General features: G+C 41.8%; 1 protein-coding gene across 1 annotated transcript in view; it reads left to right on the forward strand.

Annotated features, from left to right (window-relative positions):
• The first annotated feature begins 6061 nt into the window (after positions 1 to 6061).
• Positions 6062 to 27822, forward strand: part of ASPG (asparaginase) — a 44535-nt gene continuing 22774 nt past the window's right edge. Inside the window, 9 exon segments of the mRNA XM_030949730.1 lie at positions 6062 to 6224; positions 11018 to 11147; positions 13715 to 13811; positions 13814 to 13825; positions 16444 to 16569; positions 18024 to 18107; positions 19110 to 19236; positions 25365 to 25477; positions 26986 to 27171. Coding sequence (XP_030805590.1) covers positions 6062 to 6224; positions 11018 to 11147; positions 13715 to 13811; positions 13814 to 13825; positions 16444 to 16569; positions 18024 to 18107; positions 19110 to 19236; positions 25365 to 25477; positions 26986 to 27171 — 1038 coding nt within the window.

The raw sequence follows: 27822 nt of genomic DNA on the forward strand, positions 1-27822 counted from the left end.
GGTCACCAGGGCTGCACAGAGCCCAGCCCTCCGTTTTCTGGCAGAACTAAAAAATGGCAAGGATTAACAATCTGAAGCCTGAAGAAAAAAGCAGGGGTGGCCAGCCTCTCTTGCAAAGTGGTGCATCTTGTAATTCTGCTACCACTTAATGTCCTGTTAGGATTTGTCTCAGCATTTGCACTGATGTTTCAGCAACTGAGTGTTTCTATGAGACTTGACACCTGTGTCAGAAATGCAATTCCAGTGGATTCACTGCCTTTTAGCACAGAAATAAGTCCATGCCATTGCCATCTCAGTGGGCCCTTGAGGCTGGGCAGAAATGTTTTGGTCCCATCCACCCCTCAAAGAAAGGGGAGTTAAGCTTGTGCAGCCCAGTGTAAAAGTTTAACAGCATCTGCTTCCCATCCTTGTATCCCTTATCACTGTAATCCATGACTTGTGGGGCTGCAGGCTGAGAACTTATGGCACAGCATGAACTCTGACCTGGGTATTCTCTGTCAGCAGATCAAACCAGAAGAACTAAAAAAAACCCTAAAATCAAACAAAAAGTCTTTTTTTAGCTCATGGTGAACAATTGTGAATGCTGGATGTGCACCATGCCTCTCAGGAAACTCTGATTGTTACTATATTATTATTAACCACTAAGTACTAAACTATTCTTTTGCAACTAGATGTCTGTCTTCTAGGTAACTGAATTCAGTTAAAAAGATTAATCTTTCCTCTCAGGTATATTAATTGACATGTGAGTGCCAAAAAAAAAAACCTACAAATTAGCCATTTAGTTGAGTATATAAAGTAGAATGTTGCTTGGGTATTTTTCCAGTACAAAGACCCAATATCTTGATTAGATATTAACACTGCTCTCTCTTCACCACTGAGCCAGTTGCATAGTCAGAGAAGGCTGCCAGGTTGATCAAGTGTGATAAATCTGTGGAAATTTGTGGTGACTACTCCTGACTGCCTGTTTGACCTTCATGTGTCTGGAAATAGCTTCCAGATCTATTTGCTCCACCACTTCCAGGGACTCAGGTGAGGCTGACCAGCCTCTAGTTTTCTATCTCCTCATCTGTCTTCCCATTCTTGAAGTTAGAAGTGACATTTGCTTTCTTCCTCTCCTCAAGAACCTTCCTATTCATTGCCACAACCTTTCAAAGGTTATCAAGTGTCCTCAAATTCCATCAACCAGTTCCCTCAGCTCATGTGAGTGCCACCCATCAGGTTCCAGGGACCTGTCAGGGTCTGGTTTATTTAAATATTCCCTAACCTGAACCTTTTCCAGTGTCAGGAAGTCTTCCTTGCCCTGCATTTTACAATGACCTCAAGTGCCTGGGGTTCCTAAAGGCAAATACAGCCAGTGAAAACTGAGACCAAGGTGGCATTGTCAGCTTTCCCATGTCCTTTGTGACCAAGTGTCCTGCCTTGGCCCCACCTTTTCCCCTAGTCACCCTTTGGCTGCTTAGTTACCTTTGAAACCTTTCTTGTTGAACCTTCACGTCCCTCTGTAAATTCAATTTCAGGTGGGCCTTGCCTTTCATAACAACATACCTGTGTATTCTGACAGTATCTGTCAATTCCTCCTGGGGCACCTGTCTCTTCTTCCACTCTTGAACACTTTTTATGCTTCATTCTTACCTGGACTTCCTTGTTCATCCATGCAGGCCTCCTACCTCTGCTTGATCTCTTCCTTGTTGGAAGGGACAGTTGTTGAGATCAGAGAAGGTGATCCTCAAAAATGGGTCAAAAAATATAGGGAGGTTTCTTAAGAGGTTCATTATTTTTGATGGATGATCTAGCTAGGCAGTCACCTCAGTTGTTGTGAAACAACATAAATAAAGGCTCACCAGAGCTTCCAGAATGCCTGCAGGAAGACTGTGTGTTGGATCTCACAACTGGTCACACACAACAATGTTTTCTGTTCTCAAGATCTAACAAACTCCACAAATCCTGGGTTCAGAGAAGAGGGTCTCACCTCTGGTTAGCAAGCTGCAGCTTTGCTGTAGTTTCTCCAAGACAATTCTGTTCGCTCAGGCTGTGTGACTCTTTAACAGCCCTGTGTCTCACCCAGGTCTCACTCTGGGCATGTCAGAGTTCTGCAGCAGGAGGTGGTCACTGTAAATGAGCCTGGGACACCTGACCACGGGTCAAGCAAGGCAGAGCCTGTTGGGACTGCACTCACTGTGGCCCATCAAGTCCCCATCCCTTCATGACTCAAGTTCCATCTCTGGCCTTCCTTTTCCTGGTAATTCAGTTCTCTCTTTGCACTGTAAACAAAAGCTCTTGTAAAATCTACGGGCAAGATTTTGGAATAGATGCCAACAGCAACACAACACTGCTAGGAAAGGTCAAAGCAGGATCTACATGCACTCATCTGTACCTTCTAAGACTCCACCCAGCTAAAGAAGGACAGTCCTGTCTTTTCTGGAAATGGATCACTTCACACTGACATGCACTCTCACCTTGATTTCCCCACTTGCACTCCCTGCAGAGAGCACAGCTGCCACAGTGCAAGTGGGCACAGGCTCAGCAGCACTCAGCTGGGTTCATTCAAAGCACCCTAATCCCTACACACACCCTTTTTGGGGAAGGAATGGTGAAATTCCCAACTGTGTTATATCCTTTTCCCTTTTGCTGTTCATCCTGACAATGTGATTCTCCTGGAAGAACAGAGCAAGTGCTCTGCAGCACTGCCAAAAATCAGTTGAGGAACCAGGGGTGATATTCCCCTCATCTTTTGGTAACCTCTGTGCCCAGGGGGTATCAGCTGGTGCAGCTGACAGACGCTGGGTGTAGGTTGCTGGCACTTTGAAAAGAAGGAAAGACAGAGGCTGAAGCTCTGAAAGAGTCTGGGCACTCCAGGCACCACCTGCCTTGGAAGACTCTCCCTCTCCTGAGACCCTCAGCAGTTTCATTTCTGTTCCCCAGCTCCTCTTCCAGCCTCTTCCAGGGTGCTTTATGGGTGGCCCTTAATGATGAAGGCCCTAAGCAGAACTTTGAAGCTTTGCTACAGGGTCAATCTCTGTCCAATCCTGACCTTCCTTCCCCCTTCACCTGTTTCAAGTATCAGCTCAGGAACAAAGTGATACTTTCTTGCAGCTTTCTTTGTTTTTCATCATCTTCCTGGTCTTCAACACTCCTCTGTATTCAAACATTATCTCTGCCACCATCTACCCACAGCACAACCAAAAACCATTCCAGCTCCCAAATGCCCTCCCAGGTAGATGATATTTCCTCCCATCTTGATGTATGTGCATGACTTACCTTGCTTAACGCAGAATTATTCTACCTGCAGCAGGCAGAGGAAAAGAGGGAACAGGTTTTCTTCTGGCTTGCTCCTTTCCTTCTTGCTGCTGTTTCCACTGGTGTAGAAATTGACACTGAATTCTTAAAAGGAGGTCTGAGCTCATTCAGCAGATACAGAGAGTCCATTGCCTTCATGAACACCAGTTAAATATATCAGAAAGGTCATCCTGACAGACTTTAGGGCTGCTATCCAGCTGTTGGAGACCTCAACAAATGGGCTGTGAGGGCAGAAACTCTTTCCAGCAAGTGCCATCAATGTTCCTTCTCATGTATGGGATGCTGTGAGGTACAGAACATTAAATACCACCTTCCTCTGTAAAATGCCACTTTGCTATTCAGGTTCCAAAACTCCCTGCTTTAAAATTGCTGCAAGCCCAGAACTCATGGCCAGTAAGTCATCCAAGGCCATCATTTTTCTCTGCTTGCAAGGAAATCACTTTTTGGATGTAGCCTTGCCAGTTATGTTTTCAGAGGTACTTTTGTTGATTCCAAGCTTATGTTCTGGGATGCACAGCCTGGGTCTGTTGTTGAGCTATTAGAAATGCTGCAATCAGTTCTTCCCTGGAAATGAATTCTAAGCTTGAGTTCTTTGCCCTCAGGCAATCTGCTGCCTGTTGCATCATTCCAGGGATGTGCATGTGCTGCAGCTCTCTGAGCATCTCCATTGGGTTTCTTTTTCTATTGTCAATATCTCTTATTCGGGTGTTATTCCCATGAATTCTGTTACTGGTTTCTCTGGAGGTGCTACCACTTGGTCTTTTGTCCTTCACCCTTCTGTTTGTGCAAGGAGTAATTTCTGGACATCATTGCGTAATTTACTTGGGATCACTTCTCTAATCCAAGGATGCCATTCAGAATTCTGTATTCTAACATATAAAGTGATTATCAGGTGTATGCAGTTAATAGCATATAGTTTTGATTTTTTAGAATGAAAAAATATTTTTTATTGAAAAAAACAAAATAAATCAACAGTGTGTAATGTTAAAAAAAAAAAGGAAAATAACTTTTTTTTTGCCAGAAACATTTTCAAAAGCTGATTATTCTGTGAAAGAAAGTGTTAAATTTCTCAACAACTCTAGTAATCCTACTCAAATGGAACTTCAGTTTTGATCTTTCTGGAGGGAGTCCCGCAAAACCTAAAATGACCTTTCTGTAGAGTTTAAAACTCTTCATCACATTCTGTTCATGTGATCTTGATTCCTTTTCTTCCTCTGAGTAGCACAGGGAAAAGAGTACAATGAATGAAGATGCTTTGAGATCTGTGCCAGAAATGTATGAAGGAAGTGGAATGTGTTTCTTTGATATGTAACAGTAATTAGATGTAATTTTTTCATTCTTTTGAAAAAAGTGTTTCCCTGCAGCAGATCCGCAGTGTTTGTCTGTTTACTTAGAAAATTTCGTTGTGGATGTGTCAATACACACAGTGTACTCCAGCAGCTGGAATTACTACACTGTTTGTTTCTGCCTTCAGACACTGCTGGGTTTTGTTCAATAGCCTACAGTATAAATAAAAAAATGTAAGTAGCAGCTCTGCAAAAAGGGTTTGGGGTTCCTATGGACAAGTCATATATGAGACAGCAAAGGGTCCTTGCAGCGATGAAAGCAAAGGCTGAGCTGCACTAGCAGGACAATTAGAGCCAGCAAACAACAGGGGAATGATTACTGCCCTCTACTCTGCACTTGTGGGACCACATTTGGAATTCTGTGCCACGTTTTGGGCCACTCCGACCAAGAGAGAGATTGACAATTTCAGGGGAGAACATAAAATTTATTTCTGTTGGAGTCACAGGAATTGGAAGTAGAAGAAATTGCTTGGACTATCCCACAATCCCTATTTTTACCTTCATTTCATTTAGAAGGTGCAGTGGAGGGTACAAACTAAGTTCATATGACCGGGAGCCAAAACAACTCTACCACGTTCCTACAGGAAGTATGTTCCTCCTCTGACGTACTGAGTAACTCAGGCACTTGAGTGACACGTTTAGCCTCAAGGTACTTGTGCAGCAGCGACTTCTCAGCTCAGGCTGCTGCCCAGCAGCTACTGCTCCCAGTAACTGGCTCACTGGGTTTCATTTGCTGATTTCGCTTTACAGTTATAACAACAGTCATAACAAATCTTATGACAGCAGTAATAACAAATCTTATGACATCAGACCTAAAGATTTATCAGATCTCCTTGAAAACAACTTCAGCCTCCTCACAGCTGATTTCCTACCCGATCCTCAAAGGAATCCATCTGGATGGAAGCTGAGGGTGCGGATTAGAACGCTGGAATGGAGGGGGCAGGGGCGCTGCCCGTGCCACGCTGCCTGTCTTGGGAGACGCTGGGTGGGCAGGAGTCGCCTCTGAGGCCAGGTAAGCCGGAGCAGTTCCCACCTTCTTCCCCATGAAGGAAAAAGAGGAAATGAGGAAAAAGAGGACGACGCAGGTGCTCTCGCCGGGCTGCCCCTGAGCCCTGTGTCCCCTCTCTCCTCCCCGGGCCCAGAACGCGCCACTGCTCTTGGCTTCTCCTTCAAGCATGAAGGGCTTTGCCATCCGCCCGGGTCGGCGCTGCCCGCAGCGCAAAGTGCAGGGGGCGGTGCCGGGGCTGCCCCTCACGGCCGCTGCCCCTCACGGCCGCTCCCCGCGCTCGGGCGGGCCGGCACGGCGGCTCTGCCCGCCCCCGGGGCAGCGGGAAGCGGCGGCCCCGCCCCCGCCCTCCCGCCCTTTAAAACTCCCCGTTGTCCGGGCGGACGGGAGGTAGCGGATCCTGCGACGCGGGATGGAGGTGGCGGCGGGACAGCCGCGCTCCCTGCGCAGAGCCCTGGCCGGGCCCGGGCCCCAGGAGCGCCCCGGCTGCCCCCCGGCCCCCTCCGCCAAGGCCGAGGCGCGGGTGCTGGTCATCAACACGGGCGGCACCATCGGCATGGTGCAGGACGTCAAGGGTGAGAGCCGGCGGCAGGGGTGTCGGGCTGGCCGTGGGGAGCGGGGCTGGCCGTGGGGATGCGGCCGGGGCTGCCTCGGCGCGGCGCGACCGCGGGGACCCGGCGCGGTGTGCAGTGCAGCATCGCTGCTGTGAGCGGCTCCCTCTAATCCCCGGCTCCCATCAGCTGGATCACCCGGTAGCTCAGCTGATGGGCATCCTTGTGAGCGTCACAGCGAGCGGCAGCGGCTTTTGGCAGAGGACAACGTGTTTCCTGCAGCGTGAGTCCTTTCTGCCCTACCTTGCGCGCTGAAAATGAAACCGGCTTCGTCGTACTAGTCATGCAGGCTGTTTTTAGCCCTAAATGAGCCGCTGTCACCGGCCGCCCAGAGAGCGTGCGCCTGGCATTCCTGCTGGGAAGAGCGTGGGCCGCTGGAGCTGGCGGCCGTGACGAGGATTTTCCAGTGGTGACCTGGCAGGCGCAGCGGATGCAAGTGTGCCAGCTGCCAGGTGTCAGGATGGGCGAGATCGGATGCATTGTCAGTCTTGGGAGAGGTTTCTGCTGCTCTCCCACCAGCCCTTGGCTTCTTTCATGAAATCACCGAAGAGTTCTGCCTTGCCTTACCTTACCGAGGGAGGGGGAGACTTGATAGATATGCCAAACTCTCTCCCTGCAGCTGGAAAATGTTTACATCCAAAACTGAACACTGAGATGTATCAGTATAACGCCTGCGTTTTATCTGAAGGCTTCTTAGGTGCCTACAAGTATATGCTGTGTGTTTTTAGGTGCCCCTAAATATCAGCAGATAGGTGCCCAAACTCAGCAGACACTTGCACAGGCCCCCAGTCCAGCAACTGTTTGGAGTGGCACCTAAGCACTCCTTGATCATCACTCAGTAGGCACAGATCCCAAGGGATAAGAGAAACATCAACCCATTGATGTGTCTGGGGAAAAAATGGATTTCAGTCCGGTCGGACTTGCTGTAGATCTGTGTGCTTGCCAGTGTCGGATTAAAGGGAAACAAGGTAACATAAGGAGTGGGAGTGAGAGGGAAACAGTCCCATTTTGGTTAATACCTGTTTAATTTCTTTCCTCATTTTCTTGGAAGGCAGTGGAACATCCCAGGGTTTCCACAGCTTGTGTCTGTCTCGATTCAAAAGCATGGGTACTTGTGATGCCTACAACAGAGTTTTGTGTCCCTGCCTGAAATACTGTCTCTGCTTCTTATTGTAGGATTAAAACACTTGGGGTTTCACCTTGGAGCTTCCTAGACTTGATTTTTTTCCAATACATGTCCTTTCTTCTCAGGAGATGGTGATTGGCTGATCCTTATTATTGTAGTAAAGATGCTATAAGGTGTTCTTTATTTTTTATGGCTGTCATCTTTGTTTTTAATCTGTCAAAGTTGTAAAAAAAAAGTCCATATTTCAAAGCCATGTGCTGACTTGCCTTTCTCCGTTTGCATTGTTTATACTAAAACAATTTCCTACTTTTATTGCCTCAGCTTTCTAAATGCCTCTTTTAAATGAATAAATTATAATCACGTGTCTCATTCTTTTATGAATGAGCTTTATAACCTCTTCTCATCTTGTTTTTTTTCCTTTTGCTTAACAAGTGTCAATCATTACAGCATGTGCAAACAATCTAACAGTTGTGATCCAATGATGCTGACTTGCTGCATCCTGTGGGGGGTTTTGACCTGCTTTTCATACCCGCATCTAGCTGCAGAGCAGCCAGAGTACCTCTTTCAGAATATTTGGCAGTCTTTAGTGTTCAGACAGAAGCTAGTGAAAGGGCATGGGAAAGGCAGCATGCTTCAAGGGAAGATACAATAGATGCTCACTTCTTTTATTTATCAGTGGATGGAAAGTGCCTGTTTACACCCCTTCCTAGAACTACAAGTGCTTTACTTCAAGCATGGTGAAGAGAAGTAGCTCATCTGGCAACTCCAGCACGTCTTGGAAGTTCCTGTTGGAATTTCTGCACACCTACGTTACCTGTGCAGGAGTCATTTTCAGAGGATGAATAGTTGTTTCAGTTTATGTGACTTGGATGACAACGAGGCTCAGGTGCAGACTCTCTCAGTATTCATGTTTTTGCTCTCAAGCCACTTCAGTGCATTTTTAAAGTTTCTTACTCCTACTTATTTCCTCCTACATTAGTTTCTTTTGGCTTATCAGTAGCTCATTTCAGAAAGAGAACCTTACTGCACTCCAGAGTGAGGTTGCTGTGATAGTGATCTTTCCATCAAGCTGCCTTCAGGAAGATCTTTTCCTTGGGCATGTGGGCTAGGTCTCTTTCCTAGCTTTTACCTGTAATAAGGAAAAAAAACCCCAAAATCCAAAAATCCAAGTAGAGCTAAGCTAAATACCCTTAAAAAGATTACCTATCTTGGAATAGTCTACTTTAGTTACTTAGTTATTTATATGTCTTTTTTAGACATACTAGATTGCCAAAGAACTGGCTGCTGTAGTCCAAACCTTTTCCTGTTTGAAATCTTTGTACCTCACTTGTGAAAGCTCCAAGTAACGTAGCTGCTGCAATTAATATTTTTGCTCCCTGTTCTCTGCAGCAGCACAGGTTGCAGGATATCTTGTTTGGCAGGTAGCTATAACTGTGTTATCTATAGCACCAGAGTGAAAAGCAGAGTCCTGGACTGTAGGTGAGACAAAACCTTGATTGTACTCCTTGGCCGCAGGTGCCTGTTTGCCATTGTGCCTTTGTCCACCTGCTCTGTGATGCCAGGGCTGGCCAGCTGACAAGGGACAGGACAGAAGGTGATGAAAGCTATTTGGACAAGTCACACAGCCTGCCTCTTCTCTGCAGGGGTGAAGTTGTTTCAAATACTTTGTCAACAAGCTTGGCTCACAAAAGCTGTTTTCCATGTGTAGTAAAGTAGAAGTGTTCTTAAAACCATTGCACTTGAGTTCCCCCGTGTTTGCTTATTGAAGCTGTAAAGCAGAAACCACTGCTAGACGTGGATGCATGTGAGGGGCTGTCTGGGTGGTAAGTGGGTCATCTTGGATACATCTGCAGAATGCCTTAAAAAAAAGTTTACATTCAGTGCAAGCAATTACAGAAAAATCCTGACAGATTTGTGATTAAGAGATGAGGAACTGCTGTTTATAGAGAAGGGATTAAAGAACATTAACTTACATCAGCTCTCCAGTTCCTGTGGCAAATACAAAAAATAAACAGTCTAATCCGCTGTCAATATTCAGAGCAAGATGAACACTGGGCAAAGAGAAGAATAATCAGAAAACACCCAGGAAACGCTTGAAACTGGGCTGCATTTTCGAGCCAAAATGACTCAATGCCCAGGCACAGCAGAAGTGGCCATTTGTGACTAAGCTAGGAACATCCTTAACAGGAAAAGCAGGGATTATAGCTGAATGAATGAAACATCCAAGGCTTGAAAGTGTTTTAAGTATATTTTGTAAAACAAAGTATTCTGGCAGTAATCCAAAGAAATCCACTCAAATGCTGTTGCTGTCCTGTGAGGAAGTTGGCTATGAAGAGGCCCGCTTCTTAATTTAAGGCAAGCCAGGAGGGAGATCAGGGAGTTCTTAAGGATTTTTCCATCAGCTTGGAAAGGAAATGGAAAAAGCTAGAAATACTATTGAAAATATTCTCTGGCTTTTGAGTATTTGAAATAAACCATGCTGTTTGAAGGTGAACCAAAAAGAATTAGAAGTGCTAACTTGGATGACAATCATGTTTAAATAAACAGAAGTAGAAAATAGGAGAGAATTCCCTGGCCTCAAATTAGAAATAACTAGAACTAACAGAAGTAGAATAATGAGGTTTAATGGTTTGTTTGCCATATAAACTGGTGATATAAAACTGAGATTAAACTGAACTTGACACTAAAATCTTGAAGTCCAGAAGGAAGTACCTCTGTTGGAATTTCCTTGTAAGAAAACTGTCTCAAGAAGTCAGACTTCAGAAAACCAGGGTGGCTTCTGATTCTGGATGCCAGGACTGTCGCTGTCATTCCTGAAACGGGGTATTGGAAGATGAGTTGCAGGTTGGGTTCACAGGAGAACTCAGTTCTGTGATGCTGAGGACTGTAACATCACAACATTATGTGCCTTTCTGGCTAACAAAGAACAACATGCGGATTCCCTTTGAAATACCTGCTTGCAACCAGGACACCTGCAGGTGCACCAAACACTAAATGTGTTCTTAGGCTAGTTTAAACAGCAGCTGTTTTAGGGTCCCTGCCACAGACAGACCTCATCACAGGCAGGGAGAGGGAGAGCAGAGTTTGAGATGCATCCATGCTTTCAATGTTTTCTATTCAGAGGTTTAGGCACCTTTTTACCTTTTGTCAGTTCAGATGTTCAGTCTTAAACCTGCTAGTGGAAAGTACCTAGTATATATCACAACTGGGTGCTTTAAAGCCTTTTACTACTATTACTAAGTAGTAATAGTAGTAATAGCTCTGGCAAATGTGACAGAATGGTAGCTTTCTGTTACAGTTGCAAATTGGCTTCCTGTCCCTGCTTCTGATAAGTATTTGCAGACAAGCAACAATGAAAAATAGGTAAAAGCACAAATGTTTGATGTGGAGGAGATTTGAAACGCTATTTCTCTTAAATAAAGGATTTATCTATTTCAAGTCAAGAAAAGAATAGCTGCATGAATATTTATTAGTTATGTTCATTTTTCACAGTTTTAAACTGGCAATAGACTGTATAATTTGGAAGGATGGGCAATCTGCTGTGTAACTTGTCTTCTTCTCTCCTTACTGTGCCACTTGTTTCCTTCCATCCCTGCTCCTTTATTCACTTCCTTCATTCTTTGTTTTTAAGGGCTTGCTCCTGAGGCCAATAAATTAGTAAGCAGTTTGAAAACGATGCCGATGCTGCACGATGAGGCGTACGCCCGGGAAACAAAGCTGAACAACTGCCATGGATTCCCAGAGAACACACTGGTGCTCCCGTAAGTACAGAAGGGTCAGCAAGTATCTGCTTCTTTTTCAGGTAATTGCATCTCTAGACATTTGACATGAAGAATCTATAATGAGATTAGCAAAAATGCTTATATTAGTTTAAAAGAAAAAAGTCCACCACATGTTTGATGTGATAGAAAATGTGTGTTTGGATATATTTGCAATGAAGTTCCTTAGAACTGCTTGAGAAATAACTTTTAAAATAGGCAACAACTAACCATTCTGGACAGTCTATTCCTGGATTTATTTTTTTTAATATTAATTTGCTGCTGTGCAAACATACAAGTATTCTACATAAACTATGAAAACTATATACAGCTCCATGTGAATCATCTTCAGCATATGTCTGAAAAATGTAATTAATGCATCTGTGAATAGGCCTCATGCTCTTAGTTCTGCAGGCCTTCTGTTTTTAAAAGCCCTAAAAGCTGATTGTTTTTCCCAAATTTATGCAACATTATGATGATAAGCAAGGGGCTTATAATTAATCTGCACTGCTTCTTAACTGTTGGGCAATGGTTAATAAGCTTATAGGTTTTATTTAGAGGGCAGTATGATAATATGAAATATTCCCTAGCTGTGATGAATGACTGTACCCCTGTAAACATGCTAACTTTGCACAAAGGATGATTTTACACAGTTGTTAAAAAATAAATGGGACCATAGCTAGTTTTCTGTATGAGTAAAAATGGATACTCATTAATCTTTGTGGAGAAAACCAGGATATTCAAAGAAAATTAAAGGTTTATGAATTTTTTTCTACTTTGTATTGAGGTCTCTATAAAACTTTTAAAAGTAACCCCTTAAAAGGCAGATAGCAGGAAAAGGAGTAAAGGAAAAAACTAATGGACACCTGGGTGCAGTAGTACTTATATGAATATACATTTTGTGTTAAATATGATGCTTACCCTAAGAAAAATGGAGCTGTATTATGACATGGTGCTTGAATAACTTTTAAATACTTAAGGGATTAGAAACATAACAAAACTAGACTAATATACCTGTATGAGTCCTGAATATACTTCTCTTGGCACATCTTTCCATGAAAACCAGAAAAGCTTAAAACAATCATTCACATAAAAAAACCCTGAGGTTTAAAAACTAAATTTGTCTTGTTTTTGTGGCACAGCTGAGTGTTGTTTCTGGAGGTTAGTTTTGGCAGTTTGCCATCTTGTCTTTTGTGCTAGCCAAGTGATATTTTAACTAGGTGGTTGAGAAATATTGTGACTTCCTGAGGGGAGAAATTTGTGTGAACTTTGTGTATCGGTGTGTAACGTCAATGGAAGAGGAATGACATGATCTCTTTTTAGAGAGAGGCATCAGAAGTTGAAGACAGGGCTGGTTTCTGGTATCAGGATGTCATGTTTTATTCAAACAGCACATTCTCAGGAGAGCTTTCGTGTCACAGATTTTCAGCTGACTTCCACAGTTACTCTTAGCATGTGTAAGTGTGATATCCAGCAAGGCAGTTTTTCATGTGAAGTCTGACTTCATAGGTACAGGATGTCAGTTTAAACACATTGTTTAAATGCTCTCTCTGCTGTATGCAGCAGTCTTAGGCTTCATAGGGGGAATGAGTCTACAGATTTTATTAGAAGTCTCAGGTGACTTGAAAAAGGGAAATACTGCACCCAACTTCAAAAATGATAGAAAATAAGATCATGGAACCCACTGATCTGTCAACCTCCCCTCTGGGAAGGGGAGAGAAAGTCACAAAACAGATCTTTCTAGAAGCTGTGCTAAAGATCATGGAGGACAGGAAGATGATTTCAACTAGCACAGCTTACTGGGACTTCCTGTGAAACTTTTGATGTGGTCCCCTACAACATCCTTCTCTCTAAATTGTAGAGAGATGGGTTTGATGGGTGGACTGTTCAGTGGATGAGGAATTGATTGGATGGTTACAGGCAGAAGGTGGTGGTCAATGGCTCAGAGTCATGATGGACATCAGACACAAGTGGTATTTCTCAGGGGTCTGTATTGGGACCAGTGTTATTTAATATCTCCATTAGTGACAGGGATGGAGGGATCGGGGGCAGCCTCAGCAAACCTGTAGATGACACCAAGCTGAGTGGTGCTGTTGACACACCTGAAGAGTGGGATTCCATGCAGAGGGACCTGGGCAAGCTCAAGAACTGGGCCCATGTGAATCTCATGAGGTTTAACAAGACCAAGTGCTGGTGCTGCACCTGGGTCAGGGCACCCTGGTATCCATCCAGGCTGGGATGAACAGATGGAGAGCGGCCCTGCCCAGAAGGACTTGGAGTTGCTGGTGGATGAGAGGCTGGACATGACCCAGCAATGTGCACTCACAGCCCAGAAACCACCCATGTCTGCCTCCCAGGTTGTATTTATTATTAAGGTAAATTTAGGTATTTATGCTTTAAACTACATCAAGCCATGGGCTTCTAAACTTGGAATTTAATTTCCAGATTTTTCACCTAGATTTGGGGGATGGGAAGGAAAAGTGTGAAAACTACTGATATAAAGTAAAAATCAGAAACGGATGAGTTGATATTAACACTAAGATTCTTTTTTCAATTCTCTTTCTTCATAGTCTCTCCAAGCAAAACAAGAGAATTTTTTACACAATCCTTGAGCTCTCACCACTGCTTGATTCTTCCAACATGACACCAGATGACTGGGCCAAAATTGCAAAAAACTTGAGGTTTGGGATATAAATTCATTTTTCACTTAAACAAAACCAGCAGTATATCTAGTATACTTAGGAAGATAAAACAATTCAGTAGCATTTTACATATGTATTTGTTTCTTTAAATGTAAAGTACCTTAATTAGTGACTTGCAAAGTAAGAAGTACTGTGCTTGCAATGTTTGCAGAATTTTTATTTCATTTGAAAATGTTGTCAAATCCTTAAAGTTATGTCGTTCTTCCAAGGATGAGCCATGCCATAATTCCATACAATAAAATAAATTTGCAGCTGTGATTGAATAAGGTATGTCATATGTAGGTTGATGTGTCCTAAAACATTGACTTAAATTCACTGTCCAAAAATGTTGAATAAAATCCTTAGGTGTGGGTACTTAGCTGAAGGTTGCTTAGTTACACATCATTTGAGTGTTCAAATAGCTTAATAGTTGGCTATTGACATAGAAAATGATTTAATATCTTTATGCATTTCTTACTCTGGGCACATATGGACTGGACTAGCTTTAGCTTTGCAACCAGTAGAAAAAATTGCTACCATGGGTAGGTTTTCCACAGGGGAAAATGTTTAAAGCCTTAGATATTTCTGCATAAATAGATAAACTCATTACATCCTTCTCTAGAATTAAAAAAAAAAAAATCAGCATTTCTATGCTCCTGTCCCCTGTCTGAACTTAGCTGTGTGCTTTTAAAAAAAGCAAAACTGCAAAACACTTCAAATGCTTCACACCAGGAATTCATCCATAGCTGACAGAAATAAATAACTGTGGGGCTAGGAAGATACTGCTTTCCCACTCTGTGATAGTGAGCTTTATAGTGTAAATCCCCTTCTTCCACCATGCTTAGCAATGGCTGTGAACAGTTCAATAATGCAGGGAATGCTGCTGAAGGTTCAGCATCCTGGAGCCACCAAACTTGGGAGATTACGTGTCCTATCAAATGCATCTTGCCCAGGAAAAGAAGAGATGGAGCTGGTGTGTACATGGAAAGTCTCTAGGATGAAGCAGGAGTGCAGTTGGGAAAAGCCCAGGGCCAAGAGAAGGCAGCAATCCCATGCTGAACAGGAGAGCATTTACCTTTTTCCCTTGCTGGCATATTAGTTTTTATTACAAAAAAAGTATGTTTTTTCCTTGTACACAGGTTCTTTGTATGCCCAGTTTGTGTAATCCAAATGAAGATTGCTGAGAAGGCAGAAAAAGAAACCCTTTTCAACTGTCCAGGTTGTGTACAGACACTGCCACTTGGTGTTCATCTTGGACACTTGCCTGCCACAGCTCTAACATGATGATGATTTTCCAGGCTAAACATTCCAAGATGTTTCTGTGGGATATCTCCTTAATTGGCAACCTGATCTTTTCCATTATCAGTGTACTGATTTAGAGAGGACAGGTGGCTATTTCTTGGCCATTCTTGAAGCCTCCTTACCTTGTTGCTGCCTTGGTGAATGGCTGCAGCATGGTTTTTGCATCACATTGTAGTTTGGCCCACAGAAAGACCTTGCAGCACTGGCAGTTGTGTTGGCTCAGTTGTTAGAGATAAGCAGAAACCCCCTGAAACTTCCACTAGGTAGCAACAGGTAGACAGACATGTATCAGTGAAGAAATAGCAAAAGGACAAGTAGGAACCTACAAATGAATTTGGACATGACCTTATTATCAGGAGGTACCAAGTGTGTGTGCCTAGTGTAACATAAGGAGTGTAATTAAAAAGAATTCTTGTTTAAACCTCTTTTTTCCTCCCCATGTACATCATATATCTGCTTAGAGTTCTGTGTAATCCTTTCCATGTTACCAAGTTACATCAGAGACATCAGCATCTCTCTCTGCAGTGTTTGCTATGTGCATCATTCTTCAAGTAACTGAACCAATTCCTTTTTCTTCCAAAAGCCAGCAGATAACTATTGTCACAGGATGAATAATGTGATTCATGGCTTTGCATAAAAAAAAAAACAACAACAAACCCACCCCTTGTGTGGAATTGCATGTAGATTAAAATTTTTATAAAATTGATTTTGATAGTGCATGTGCCTAATAGTGTAAGAGCATTCTCAAAAACCAGCAGGTGATGGTCCATTAATGAACAAGAAGCCTCTTCTCCAGGTTCTGCTGTGGAAAGCATGGCTTTCCATCAGAAGAGGGCACTCTGACACTGGTAGTTTGCCTGTCTGCCATGGATTAAACGGATTGGTTTTTCCCCTATATTATGATAGCCCTGGTTTGCCTAATCTGTTCCTGTAAATGGTGTAATCCCTGAAGTAAAAGCGGCAACAAGACATCAGACTATACGACTAATTTGCATATGTTAACATTCCTGTTTAAAGCCATTGCTAAGCTTTTCTTAATTAGGAGTCTTCTGGTTTAAAAACGCTGCATTAATATGTATACACAGAAGAATCTCTTTGACTGTTCCATAATCAGAATTACTGGCTCTAGTGCTCAGTGTCCGATTAACCCTTAATTGTATTTAGACTGGAAACAGGGTAAGTTTAGGAGGAGTTATGTGCAGTACCCTATAAGGCATTGTGCTGTTGCCTGCATCAGTGAAAGTAGTGCCCTGTGTACCTCACCTGCTGGTGCCAGGGCATTTCTTTAACAGTGTGAAAACTCTCTCCACCTGCAGGAGCACTATGAGAAGTACGATGGCTTTGTGATCCTGCATGGTACTGACACCATGGCGTACACAGCTTCAGCCCTGTCCTTCATGTGTGAGAACTTGGGCAAAACTATTGTTCTGACAGGATCTCAGGTAATGGAATTAATTTGAACTTGAAGCAGGAATCCTCATTTTTGGTTTTTATATGCAGAACTTGGCTGTATGCTGATTATCACTGTACAGCTTAGCAGTTCAGGCCAGGCCCCTGGCCAGGGTGGATGGTCACAATGCTGACAGAAATGAGTGAGAAATGATTGCTCACCAGCTGAGGATCTGCCCCATAATTTTATCATTAATGACTTCACAACTCTTTACCAAATCAGACCAGGAGTTCATTATGGCTGGGGCCAGATGCTTCAGAGAAAAACCTAAGAGCCTGTCATTGGCCATTGTGTATTAATCGGTTTATATGAGAAGCACTTTTCCAGCCTCAGGTGGCCACTGGTTGTCAGCTGTCTTCTTTTCTTTAAAAGCCCTGAAGCTTAGTATTTTTTACTTCATCAGTTGTTATCTCAACTTACATTACTCATTGTTGCATTCTTTATAATTAAAAAAATAAACTTAGATCATTAGATGCATTTTTGATCATTTCTGTTCCACAAAGCATCTAATATGGTCTGTTTCCTTTTCTCTAAAGACTACATTTTCATTCTCTTAGCTGGAGATCAGCCCTTTGCATATTGTCTGAGGGGGAGGGGTTGTCTTACTAGAATAGCTTGCTTGAGTGTAAAATACTGCTCTAATCACAAAGGAAAGATGAAACATCACATTGTAAAATTCCCCTCCCCAGTCTCATAACTTCCCTTTCACATGTGGTCTATTTGAAATCAAAATACAAAAGTCTAGGAAGGAGTAGGCTCCCACTTGCTGTCTTGACGTGGAGCAGCCTAGTCGTGATACATCAGTCAAGGTTTTGCTTTCTTTTTGATTTTATTGCTTGGAGATCTATCTGACATATGATCCAGCAAGGGAGCACGTGATTTTCTTTTTTAATAATTGCTGAAAGAAGCAATAATAAGGAGGCAGTCTGAAAAGGCATGGAAATCATCACTCAGCAGACTAAACTTCTGTTTTTTATCTTGCCCTCTTCTGTCAGTAATAACCTGCTGGCTCAGTTTTACTATACTATGAGGGAAGATGGTGCAAGAGAGCTGTTGTGAAGCCCATAGTGACAGTTCTGTATGTTCTGGGGGTGTTGCTTTTTCTCTCTATCATCACTTCTCCTATGCTCAGTCACTTTCAACTATGCCTACTTGCTAGTTTGTTTTTTTTTTTTTTGAACCAGTGTTAATATTCTTAATCACATTAGAAAAATCTCTGTATTAATTTTTAAGCACTTAAATTACAAAATTCTGTTAAGCAGAGAGAGAAGTCTCGCCATCTGCTGCAGTCTAAAATAGTTTGGGTGAAGAAGGAAAACTTTTTTTGTCATAAATCATTGTTACATAAATTATTCATGTATTTGTATTGCATAAGTTGGACTCATTTTTTCTGCTGTGTAGGCTTTACATAAGGGCCAGGGTGTAATTCCAGTCTCTGCTCTTCAGGTGCCCATTTATGAGCTGCAGAATGACGGCCGAGACAACCTTCTGGGGGCGCTGCTGATGGCTGGGCAGTTCGTGATTCCTGAGGTCTGTTTGCTGGGAAGACCATCTAAGAAGCTGCATTTCTCCCTCTAGCCAGGACACAAACACTCACTAAATATCTAGTAGGCAGTAAGGAATTGCACTTAATCAGGAAGATGAATGGATTTCAACTGAGGTAACAGTGCTTGCATGGCAAACCACGTGCTGTTCTCACATTGGTCATATTCCATTTGCCCATACACAACCCAGAAAGACTCTCAAGTCTGAAATGTACCTGTTAGTCTGTTTTTTAACTGAATGTTACTTTGAACTTCTCCAGTCACTATGGAACTGGTAGGAGTGTCTTCTAGCTGTGTTCCTGAAGACTGAAGTGTCTAGAGTGATCCACCTGGTGAACATGGAGGTACCTCCATAGTCTCAGGGCCATGCTATTTGTGCTGTGCAGCTCAAACCTCAGAGAGAAAATGGGTCAGGTTACACCTTATTTTACTTCTGCCATGCTTCCAAAGCCAGTTCTTGTAAGACAACAGCAACAGCTGACTGGCCAAGATCTTCATAACCGATAACAGCTTTGAGGTATCTCTTTTCCTTCAAATTGACAAACTTCAGTAGACTTGAGAAGGAACATAATTATTTATGTGTGGTAACTCTTGGAAGTTATCCTCATTTTCACCAGGCCTTTTGTTATGTTTTGGACACTGGATTTATACATAACTGATGAATTTATTAAAAAGCTCACACTGTTTTTTTCTTCCATCTCTGAAGCGGACTCAGGCAAATTTGCTGTCTCCTAGAGTAAGCCTCATGAGAGGATTATGAAACTAGTTAGCTCTTAACTTGAACTTAATTTTATTCTTAAATTCTTAAACCAATGTGTGACACAAGTGCCAACACTTTTTGAAAGGGTTAGACTTGTAAACATCTACTAGCCTCCGAGTTGCTTTAAAGATTTAGAAAACACTTTATAAAGACGGATTACAGTATTTATCTACTGCATCTTTTAATTACTGGCTTATTCATGGACCTGTTTCTTTACTTGTCTTGCAGGTGTGCCTGTATTTTTATAATAAACTGTACAGGGGAAATAGGGTGACTAAGGTGGATGCTGGGAGTTTCAATGCCTTTTCCTCACCTAACCTGCCTCCACTTGCAAATGCTGAGGTTGATATTACAAGTAAGCAACATCATCTCTTAAGCCGTGTAATTTATGCCGCATGCAATAGAACTGTAGCTGAAAGGAACCTGTGCTTGTGTAGTTGAAACGTCTTTTTTAAAGTCAAATATCTTTGAAAGTCCTCTAGCTTGACTTCACTTCATCTGCTCTGAATCTGTTTAAATATTAGTAAGGCTGAGACTTTGTGACTCAACTGCATTTATCTCTTGAATATAGATGTGAGCCAGGCTGACTTTGACTAAAGATCCAGATTAACCAGAGGGAAGTTTGCCCCTGTGTCAGAAAAAAGCTTGCTCCAAAGATAAAATGAGGGAGTTTGGACTGAAAGAACAAAGAGTTTCATCTCGTTAATGACCATGCTGTGCTCTGAAATAGGGAAAAAAAGTCATTGCAGAGTACTTCCAGCTTCAACAGATTCTCTGTTGCATGTCATTGTGCAAGATGTTTTACTGGATATTTAGGACCTGCCTGAACTGCAAACACACTGATAGCAGCAGACCTAAAAAGTGTTTTTTCCCCCAAATTACAGGCTCCCTGTAATTTTTATGTCTGTTTCTTAAGAAGGGGAAAAACTGCCTGAAGGTTTCAGTACCCATTTGCAAAGTTCTTAAATGTTCTTGGATAAATGACACCCTTTCTTTGGAGAAGAGTGACACATTTGGAATCTAGCCAAATGAGGAGCTGCCAGAAAATATACTAAAAAACATGTGAGCTGCTTTTGTATAGAATAGGTATTAAAAAGGAGTAGACTGGGTGACAGTCTCCATTATTAGAAAAAAAATGGGAACAGTTCCTGAATTCTTCAGCCAAGTGCCGTTAGTGGCAGTAGGAGACCTAGCCCTGTGCCATGTAATGTGCCATTCTGAATGGATTCTACTTCTAGAGAAAGGCACTCTGCAATCTGGAAAAATAAACTTCTCCCTTCCACCTAATGACTGGGAGTCACTTAACAAAGTTGCAGGATCGAAGTTTGCCACAGCCAGATACAAACTGAGGAAACCTGTGAAATACTGTAGTTGCCTGTAAGACATCTCTCAGGCAGAGAGTCTGCCACTGTTGTGCTGTGTCAAATAGGATGTCTCTGAAATCAGCAAAAGTGCTGTCAGTTGATTGTTGCAGTAAATTGGGGAGAATCTTCTTTCTTGGGTTTTTATGAACTGCATCAAACAGGTTATGAATCAATTCCGTTTACTGACTGATCAATAATGAAATCAAGCTGCAAATTGCATGCTATTCCTCTCTTGGATTTGAATGAATTGTTTTGTGATTCCTTGTCTAGAGTAGAAAAATGAGAACGTTATTAAGCACTTCCCTTGGCCCATATTGGGACCCATTATCTTTTCAGTAAATGCCTCATTGGGATCAGTGGGGATTTCTGATTTAAAAACTGATGGTGTGATAGGCTCTATTTTTATTTGCCTCAGTTGATTACCCAGTTAGAGTAGCGTCATTTATCCAAGATGACGGTGTCACTATTGAAGGATTGTTTCATTTTGAAAGAACATAGTTTATAGTAAGGGCAATCTACTGGTGCTGCTTTATTCTGTCCAAAGTAATTGTTTGAAACATCTCTGTCTCCCTCGAGTTTGCTTGTACAGTCCTTGTATGAAGCTTTCTTGGAGACAAGGAACCACTTGGGCTTTTAAAAACAAACCAAACAAATCTAGCATCTTTTAACTTTTTTTTTTTTCCAAATGACTTTATATAATATGTCTTAATCCTCCTGTAGACAGGGCTGACTCTGACTGATTCAGCATTATAGAGAGCAGCATGAGGATGCCAGGAGGAGTAGGCCATGTGCAGAAACTCTTCCTCAGGCTCCCTGGTTCTAACAAAGCTGGGAATGAAAATTCCAGGGAAGCAGAAGGGGAGAGATGGCAGGATGGAGGAAATGGGGAGCAAAGTGGGATAATGGGTTGGTGTACAGGAATAAGACATTCTGTTCATGGCTCAGCAAAGCATATAAAGGTAACAGTCTACCTCAGAGCTAGAGAGGAGAGAGAGAAGCTTCTTCCTCTTCCCTTCCTTACCCTTCTAGTTCTCTGCTACATTTCTGATATCCATTTCTTATCCTGTTCCCTTTTTAGATTATGCTCCCAGTGGATTTTTAATCCTGTAACTGGCTGTGTTCTCAGCCAGATCCTTAGCCGTGTTAGCAATGCCTAGGAGTTTTGTTACCCAGTTCTAGATGAGCAAGTGTATCAACTTCCTTAGGCCTTTCAACTTAGCACAGGAAAATCCTGTAAGAAATGAAAAAATTCTAGCCCACTCCTGAGTAAGAAACCTAGTGCTGATGGGAAATACTTTTGCAGCAGAATCAGAAATCTCTGTATGAAATGGACAGTATGGAAACAATAAGAAATATTTCTAAAATCTCAAAGCTTATCAGTTAAAATACATTACCTGATTTCTCCCCATGTTTTGAAAACAGGAGAGACAAGTAAGACTATTTCTCTTGAGATCTGTAAAGATTCTCAGTATATTTTGTAATTGATTGCTTTATTCTTGATTATTCTAATGAAGCACACATGAAACTTGCTTTGTTTCTGTGGCTGGAATTATTTCATCCCACATGCATGTAACTTCTGGAGTGGTGCACATGTGTGGGACCATACAATGAAAGACAACCTGTGCAGGGGACAGAGCCTGTGGGATTGTGTGAGCAGATGTGGCACAGCAGCAGACAGCCAGAAGGCCCTTTTGGGCTCATCTACCCACAAATCTCATTAGAGAGAAGCTATTAGTCACTGGCACAGTGTGCATCTTGGTTGGTTACTTATATAGAAAGCCCAGGTCATTTATGTATGAAGGCATATCCCAGCTCTCTTCACTGGAGTGCTTTTGGTCCCCATCCCTGCTCCCTTCTAAGCAGGCATCTTGGTTGTTGCAATGACACCAGTCAGTTGAAATACTAATTCCCAAAGATGTATGTTGACTGTTTTATAACAAACTGCCAAGAATGGGGGTCTGTGCTCGTTTGCCTCCTGCAGCAGTTTGCAGCCATGACTTGGCCTGTGCTCCCCACTGCTCAGCTGCTGCTGCTGATCACAGTGAACTCTGGGGCAGTTTATATAATGGTAGGGCTCACCCATAGCCCTGCAGAGAGAGATGAGAAGAGAGCACTGCTGTTTGTCTGCAGCTCTGCAATCAAGAAAAGCTGTATTTCTTGTTTGATTTCATAACTTGGAATTCAGTCACCACTCCTAAGGGAGGTGTCACTCTGAGTTGCTGCTCTCCTGTTATAAGTTGAAACCTGCGCTGTGTTAACAGCAGGGGGATTTTCTGCTTTCTGATCTGTGTAGAGTTACTTTTATTTTAAGTCAGGTTGAGGGTTTTTTGCACTAACCGAATCATCATATTTTGTGTATGTGTGTGAATAAAGCTGCATAAGATAGGAATGTAATTTTTTGGCAGTAATTTGGCAGTATGATACAAACATCATAAAGTCACCCTAGGATAAGAGGCTTTAGTGTTTGGTATGGAGGGGGAGATTGGAAATATCAGACTATTGTTTATGTGATGGTTTGGTTTGGAAGAGTAAACAGAAGTCCTTAATATCTTGAATGCATTCTCCCTGAATAGAGCAATCTATCCCAAACCATTGTGAATATAGTCTGTAAATAGCCATTACTTCTTTATTTTATGTATACTGCTTCAGGAACGTTCTTTCTGCTGTGCCACACCAGTAGCTAGCTTGTGTTTGTTCCTCACTTTTGCTTCCACATTTACATGAGGCATTGTGCTGTATCAGTTAAACTCTTCACAAGCAAAGGCCACCCAAGTCAGAGCAGGTTACTGTTTTCCGTGCTGTGCCAAAACTGAGTATCCCTAATTAATCACTCTTATCCATAAGATAAAAAAGAGTTGTGAACACCAAGAGATGCAGCTTTTTGCACTTCACTTGCTTGTATATGAGTTTCTTACTTAAGAACTGTTAGTTATTCTTATGTTCTTGGGCTCTTGACTTAACAAAAAAATAAGACTGCTGTGTGACATGACACAGCAAGACAGCTGGTTTATTCAGTACAATGAAGATGCTTGAACTTACCTATGTGACATAAATAATGTTTCTTTTTGGAGATGTAGACTTTGAGATGGAGGATGCAAAGGATGTGTTCTAATTTCTTTTTTCCCCTGCATGGTGTCCTGCCTCACTTACAGCAGTTCTGAGTAAATCTGAGATGAAGTTGGTCTTCTATGTATATTTGTTTGTCTTTGGCTCTTGCATACATTTGCCTTTTGTTCTGCCTTTTAGACTTGTTTGGCAAATGGAAAACTGACATCTGTGGAGTCTGCAGCACCAAACACGTTATGTAGGCTGATGAGGTTCATGACCAAGCGAATGTTAACTCAGGGGAAGGGCAATCTTTATCTTCTTTTTAATATAATTTGGAATTACATCACTATACTATGTCTGCATGCATTAAATTTATCTTGGAGATGTTATTTGGTAGAGCGTACTCCAAGAGTACAGGTATAGGCCTGGTGTAGGTCTGACTTCTGAACCTGTCCTCTGATCTCTTTCTTTGGTCTTCTGTTTTTGGCAGTGTGTTAGTGCTCCATGCCAAGGCAGGTTTCCTCAGTTCATTCTTCAAGTTGGTTGCAGGCATCAGGGATGCTCACAGTTGCCAAACGTAGTAGAATGCATTTGTGAAGTTTTGGCAGGGACTCCTACCTTATGGAGGATAAAAGAAAAGCAAGCTGTGATACAATTTTATTGCCATCCCTTCTTATAGAGGAGGCTGATTTTAAAGAGTTAACCTATTTTTAGAAGGCTTAAGGAATGGATTTATTGCTAAACAGTACTGCTTCTTAAAGCACAGTGCTCATGTTGAAAGTGGTTAGCCAGGCCCATGAACCTCATACAGAACAAATGCACAGGATCTGCACTTCCCTGGATTCCTCCTAAAGTCTCTAAATGGCTCTGGAAAGCTCTTGGACGCCTTTGAGAGCTACTTGGATAGCTACCAAGTCCAGCCAGGTGATTTCAGAATCATGCTGGACAGCTTATCAGAAAGAAAGAAGCTGTGGAAATGGTTTATATTTCTATTCTCCAACTTCCAGGGCAGTAGGAATCCATATGCTGAAGTGTGACTGGATGGATATAAAAATGCCAAGCCACCTGCTTGTGACCTGGTTAATGGCTTATGGCAGTTTTTAGAAAGAAGAGACTCTAGTTGCTGACAGGGAAGAAAAGTTCATAGAGTCTTATAGAAGAATGCTATTTTTTGTCCTGACTTAATGGATTGTGTAGTTTTTAGTATCTCTGATAGTGTGGCAATAGACCAGGCTTCAGTTGAGGCTTTTACATTTATTCTTGGTTTTTATATTTTTTTTTGGAAGTGGCTGTCTGCTGATTGCAAGAAATTGCAACCGTAATTGGTGTGAGTAACTCTGCATGGCTGAGAGCAAGTCAGTATTATGCACGCAGATCTTTTATTTGTCTTGCTGCTTGGGAGTTTCTCCAAAATCTCAAAAGCTTAGCTCATGAAGGGAAAGCAGGCAGTTTTACAGCATGATCTATCTTCATGGAAGCACAATGCTCTGAGCTGTTGGCTGCTGTTTGTTAAACCTCTTCCACTGCCTTGTAGGAGCCGTCAGCGTTACCAATGCTGCACTCCTACATTGAAGTAGTAAAATTTTGAAATCAATAATGCATGACTTGGCTTCTAATAATGCAACACCAACAAACTATTAGTTAAACAGCTGGCTTCTGGCTCTAAATGTATAATCAGAGTTAATTGAATCCTTGCTATTTTATTTAACCATTAATAACTACCTAATAAACTCTGGAGGCGATTAGCAGCAACAGTAACTGCTTTTGTCATCTCTTACATCTGAGAAGATCAAGGTCTGTTTTTCAAACATGAATCCAGGCTTGTATCAGGCCAACTACATAACAGTGAAGTTCAGGTCAGTGTATGACAAGTAAATATCTCACCTATGTCAGACCAGCTGCTAATTCTTATTTCTTAAATGGGCTTTCATTTCCTCTTTAAAAAGTGTGTTGTCTTTCATGAATTCCCTGCCTAAGAACAATTTTAAAAACAGAGTTGTAAGAATCAAGTGCTACAAGTACTTAATAGCATGTCTTAATATTAAATTAAAAAGGCCACTTCTCTTAACAGTAAACTGGGAAACGGTTTGGAGAGCCAATACCAAAAAGAAATTCCGAGTTCACACCAATATGAACAGGAATGTTGGACTTCTGAGGATCTTCCCAGGAATCACAGCTGCTGCTGTAAGTGTCCCCACTTCACTTTGGAAATAGCTGAAGTGATGTTCAAATACTTGTAGGAAAGTTGCATTGTTGGGAGCAGTGGTTGGGGTTTGGAGGGAATAAAAGAATCTGTCGTCTTCTGATAAGCATTTTTTTTAAATATCAGGGCATTCAAAGACTATTTTCATATGCCATAAATGATAAAAGCTTTTCAAATATCTTTTGTATAAACTGCCTGGGCTCTGGAACTTAAAATTAATTTCTTATCAGGACTCATAAATAGGTCAAGTGTGGTTTTCTAGACAGGTGCAAGCTACAGTGACTAGGAAAATATTATCCTGGTGCATATTGAGGCCTATTAATAGATATCTTGTCAAAGAATAGACATCTTGTCAAAGAATAGACAATGTAGTGGGTGGAGTGTGATTATTTCTACAACTCTTTTTTTTTTCAAGGTTCATTTTGTCTCACAGTGATGGTTCACATGACCCTCAGCATTCATACAGAGCTGAAAATGAAAAGGGGGATTTTGCTGCTGAAAATGAGAAGTGCAATTTTTTCGCCTTTAGAAATTATTTTGCAGGCTGTGATTTTAGGTAAATTAGTCTTTAAGTTTTTGTCTAATATTAGTTCCATTAAATTGACAGGTCTTTTGTGGCTCTTGCCTTCTTAAATTGAATCCAGTAGTTTAAGCAGCACTCCCCAATTATATCACTATTCTTTTTAGGTGAATATGAACAGATGGAAAGACAGAGGGGTGGTATATTTGCAATAAAACACCAACTGCATAGTTAGCCTCATGGGGGTTTACAGTGTATTGCATTTAGCATATGTGATCAGCAAGGAAATATCTAGGTTGTTGAAAATACATCTTTCTAGGAAGAGGACTTTGCTAGGCATTCTCTGACAGCATTCTCTTACAGTGAGGCACAATATCTACTTCAGTGTCAACTGGCCCAGAATATAAGAGTGTCTCTGAGTTAAATCAGTTTGGTTTGGGGTTAAAAAACTTTATGCTTTATTAGAATGTTCTTTCCTCAAAGATGAAACACTCTGTCTCTTAGGCAGACGTTAGTTAACTAAACGTTGCTAAAGCAAAAAAATCTGGGCAGGGTTGTGGAGTTCTAATCTCAGTTAACAATTCAACATTTATTTCATAAGTGTAACTGTACCTTTTTGTTGCACCAAACAGTGGTGCAACAGTACAGCCTGTTAATGGCACTTGATCAATAGCATCTTTTTTTCACATCAGCTAATGACTGTACAAGATGGTTTATTTTAAAATCTAACCCTCCAGAAATTTTAAAGGAAGCCAGAGAGGAAAAGTCTCATTTTTAAAAAGCTTATTGCACAGTCTCAGTTATTGCAAAAGGGAAGCACAGAAGGGTGTAAGAAGACTGTAAGGCATGAGAGTCTGTAAGACTATAGCAGGAATAGACCACTTTTAAAAATGCTGTGCCATACGTGCAAATTTTAAGGATGACCTAAACATCCCTTTTGTCTCTGTTCCCTGTCTTGTTTTTAACCAGGTAAGAGCATTTCTTCAGCCTCCCATTGAGGGCATAGTACTCGAAACTTATGGCAGTGGCAATGCTCCAGACAAGAGAGAAGATTTGCTGGAAGAGCTGAGGAAAGCAGCTGAACGCAAAGTGGTGATTCTGAACTGCACACAGTGCTTGCGTGGGGCTGTTAAAACAGTCTATGCTACAGGGCAGGTGAGAGGTGTGCAACCACTTCATTCCCCACTGCTGTGGGAAACAAACATCCCGCTGATACTGGCTTTAAACTTCCACTAGTTCCAGCATATAAAACCAGGTTTATTAACTATAAAGTTGTTGCTCATAAAATAACTACATCTGAAAAATTTTAAGCCGGAAGCATTTAAACACATATCTACAAACAATATCCTGTTACTCCTGGTCTGAATAGTCAAAACAGGCAGCTCAAATCCCAAATTAGTGATTGCTCACTCCTGTCATGTGCAGCACTCCAGGATACTTTGCATTAGATCTGTAGTATCTCTCTCAGAGGCATTCCATTGAGCTAAAAGCTAGCTTAGGGGTCAGATGATCAAATAGAGTAGTATTTGATAGGGTAACAGTTGCTTAGCTACAATGTAGGAGCATGAAGAAAGCCTGTAGATGCAAGCAATATTCCAAATCCCAGTTCTTTATTTGACTGGAAGTACAACTGTACTGTGAGATTGGAGAACAGTATCTAAGGAATTGTCTGTATTGAAGAATGGAAATCAGTTTAGTTTAACCCACGAGGGTTGGCTTAAAGTAGGTTTTGTGTCCATACTGTTAATATTCAGGGAATTTTGTAGTGTGTTTCTACCACAGGTTGTGTACCAAAACACGACATCA

The sequence above is a fragment of the Camarhynchus parvulus genome, chromosome 5 (genome assembly GCF_901933205.1).
Source record: "Camarhynchus parvulus chromosome 5, STF_HiC, whole genome shotgun sequence".
Lineage (NCBI taxonomy): Eukaryota > Metazoa > Chordata > Aves > Passeriformes > Thraupidae > Camarhynchus > Camarhynchus parvulus.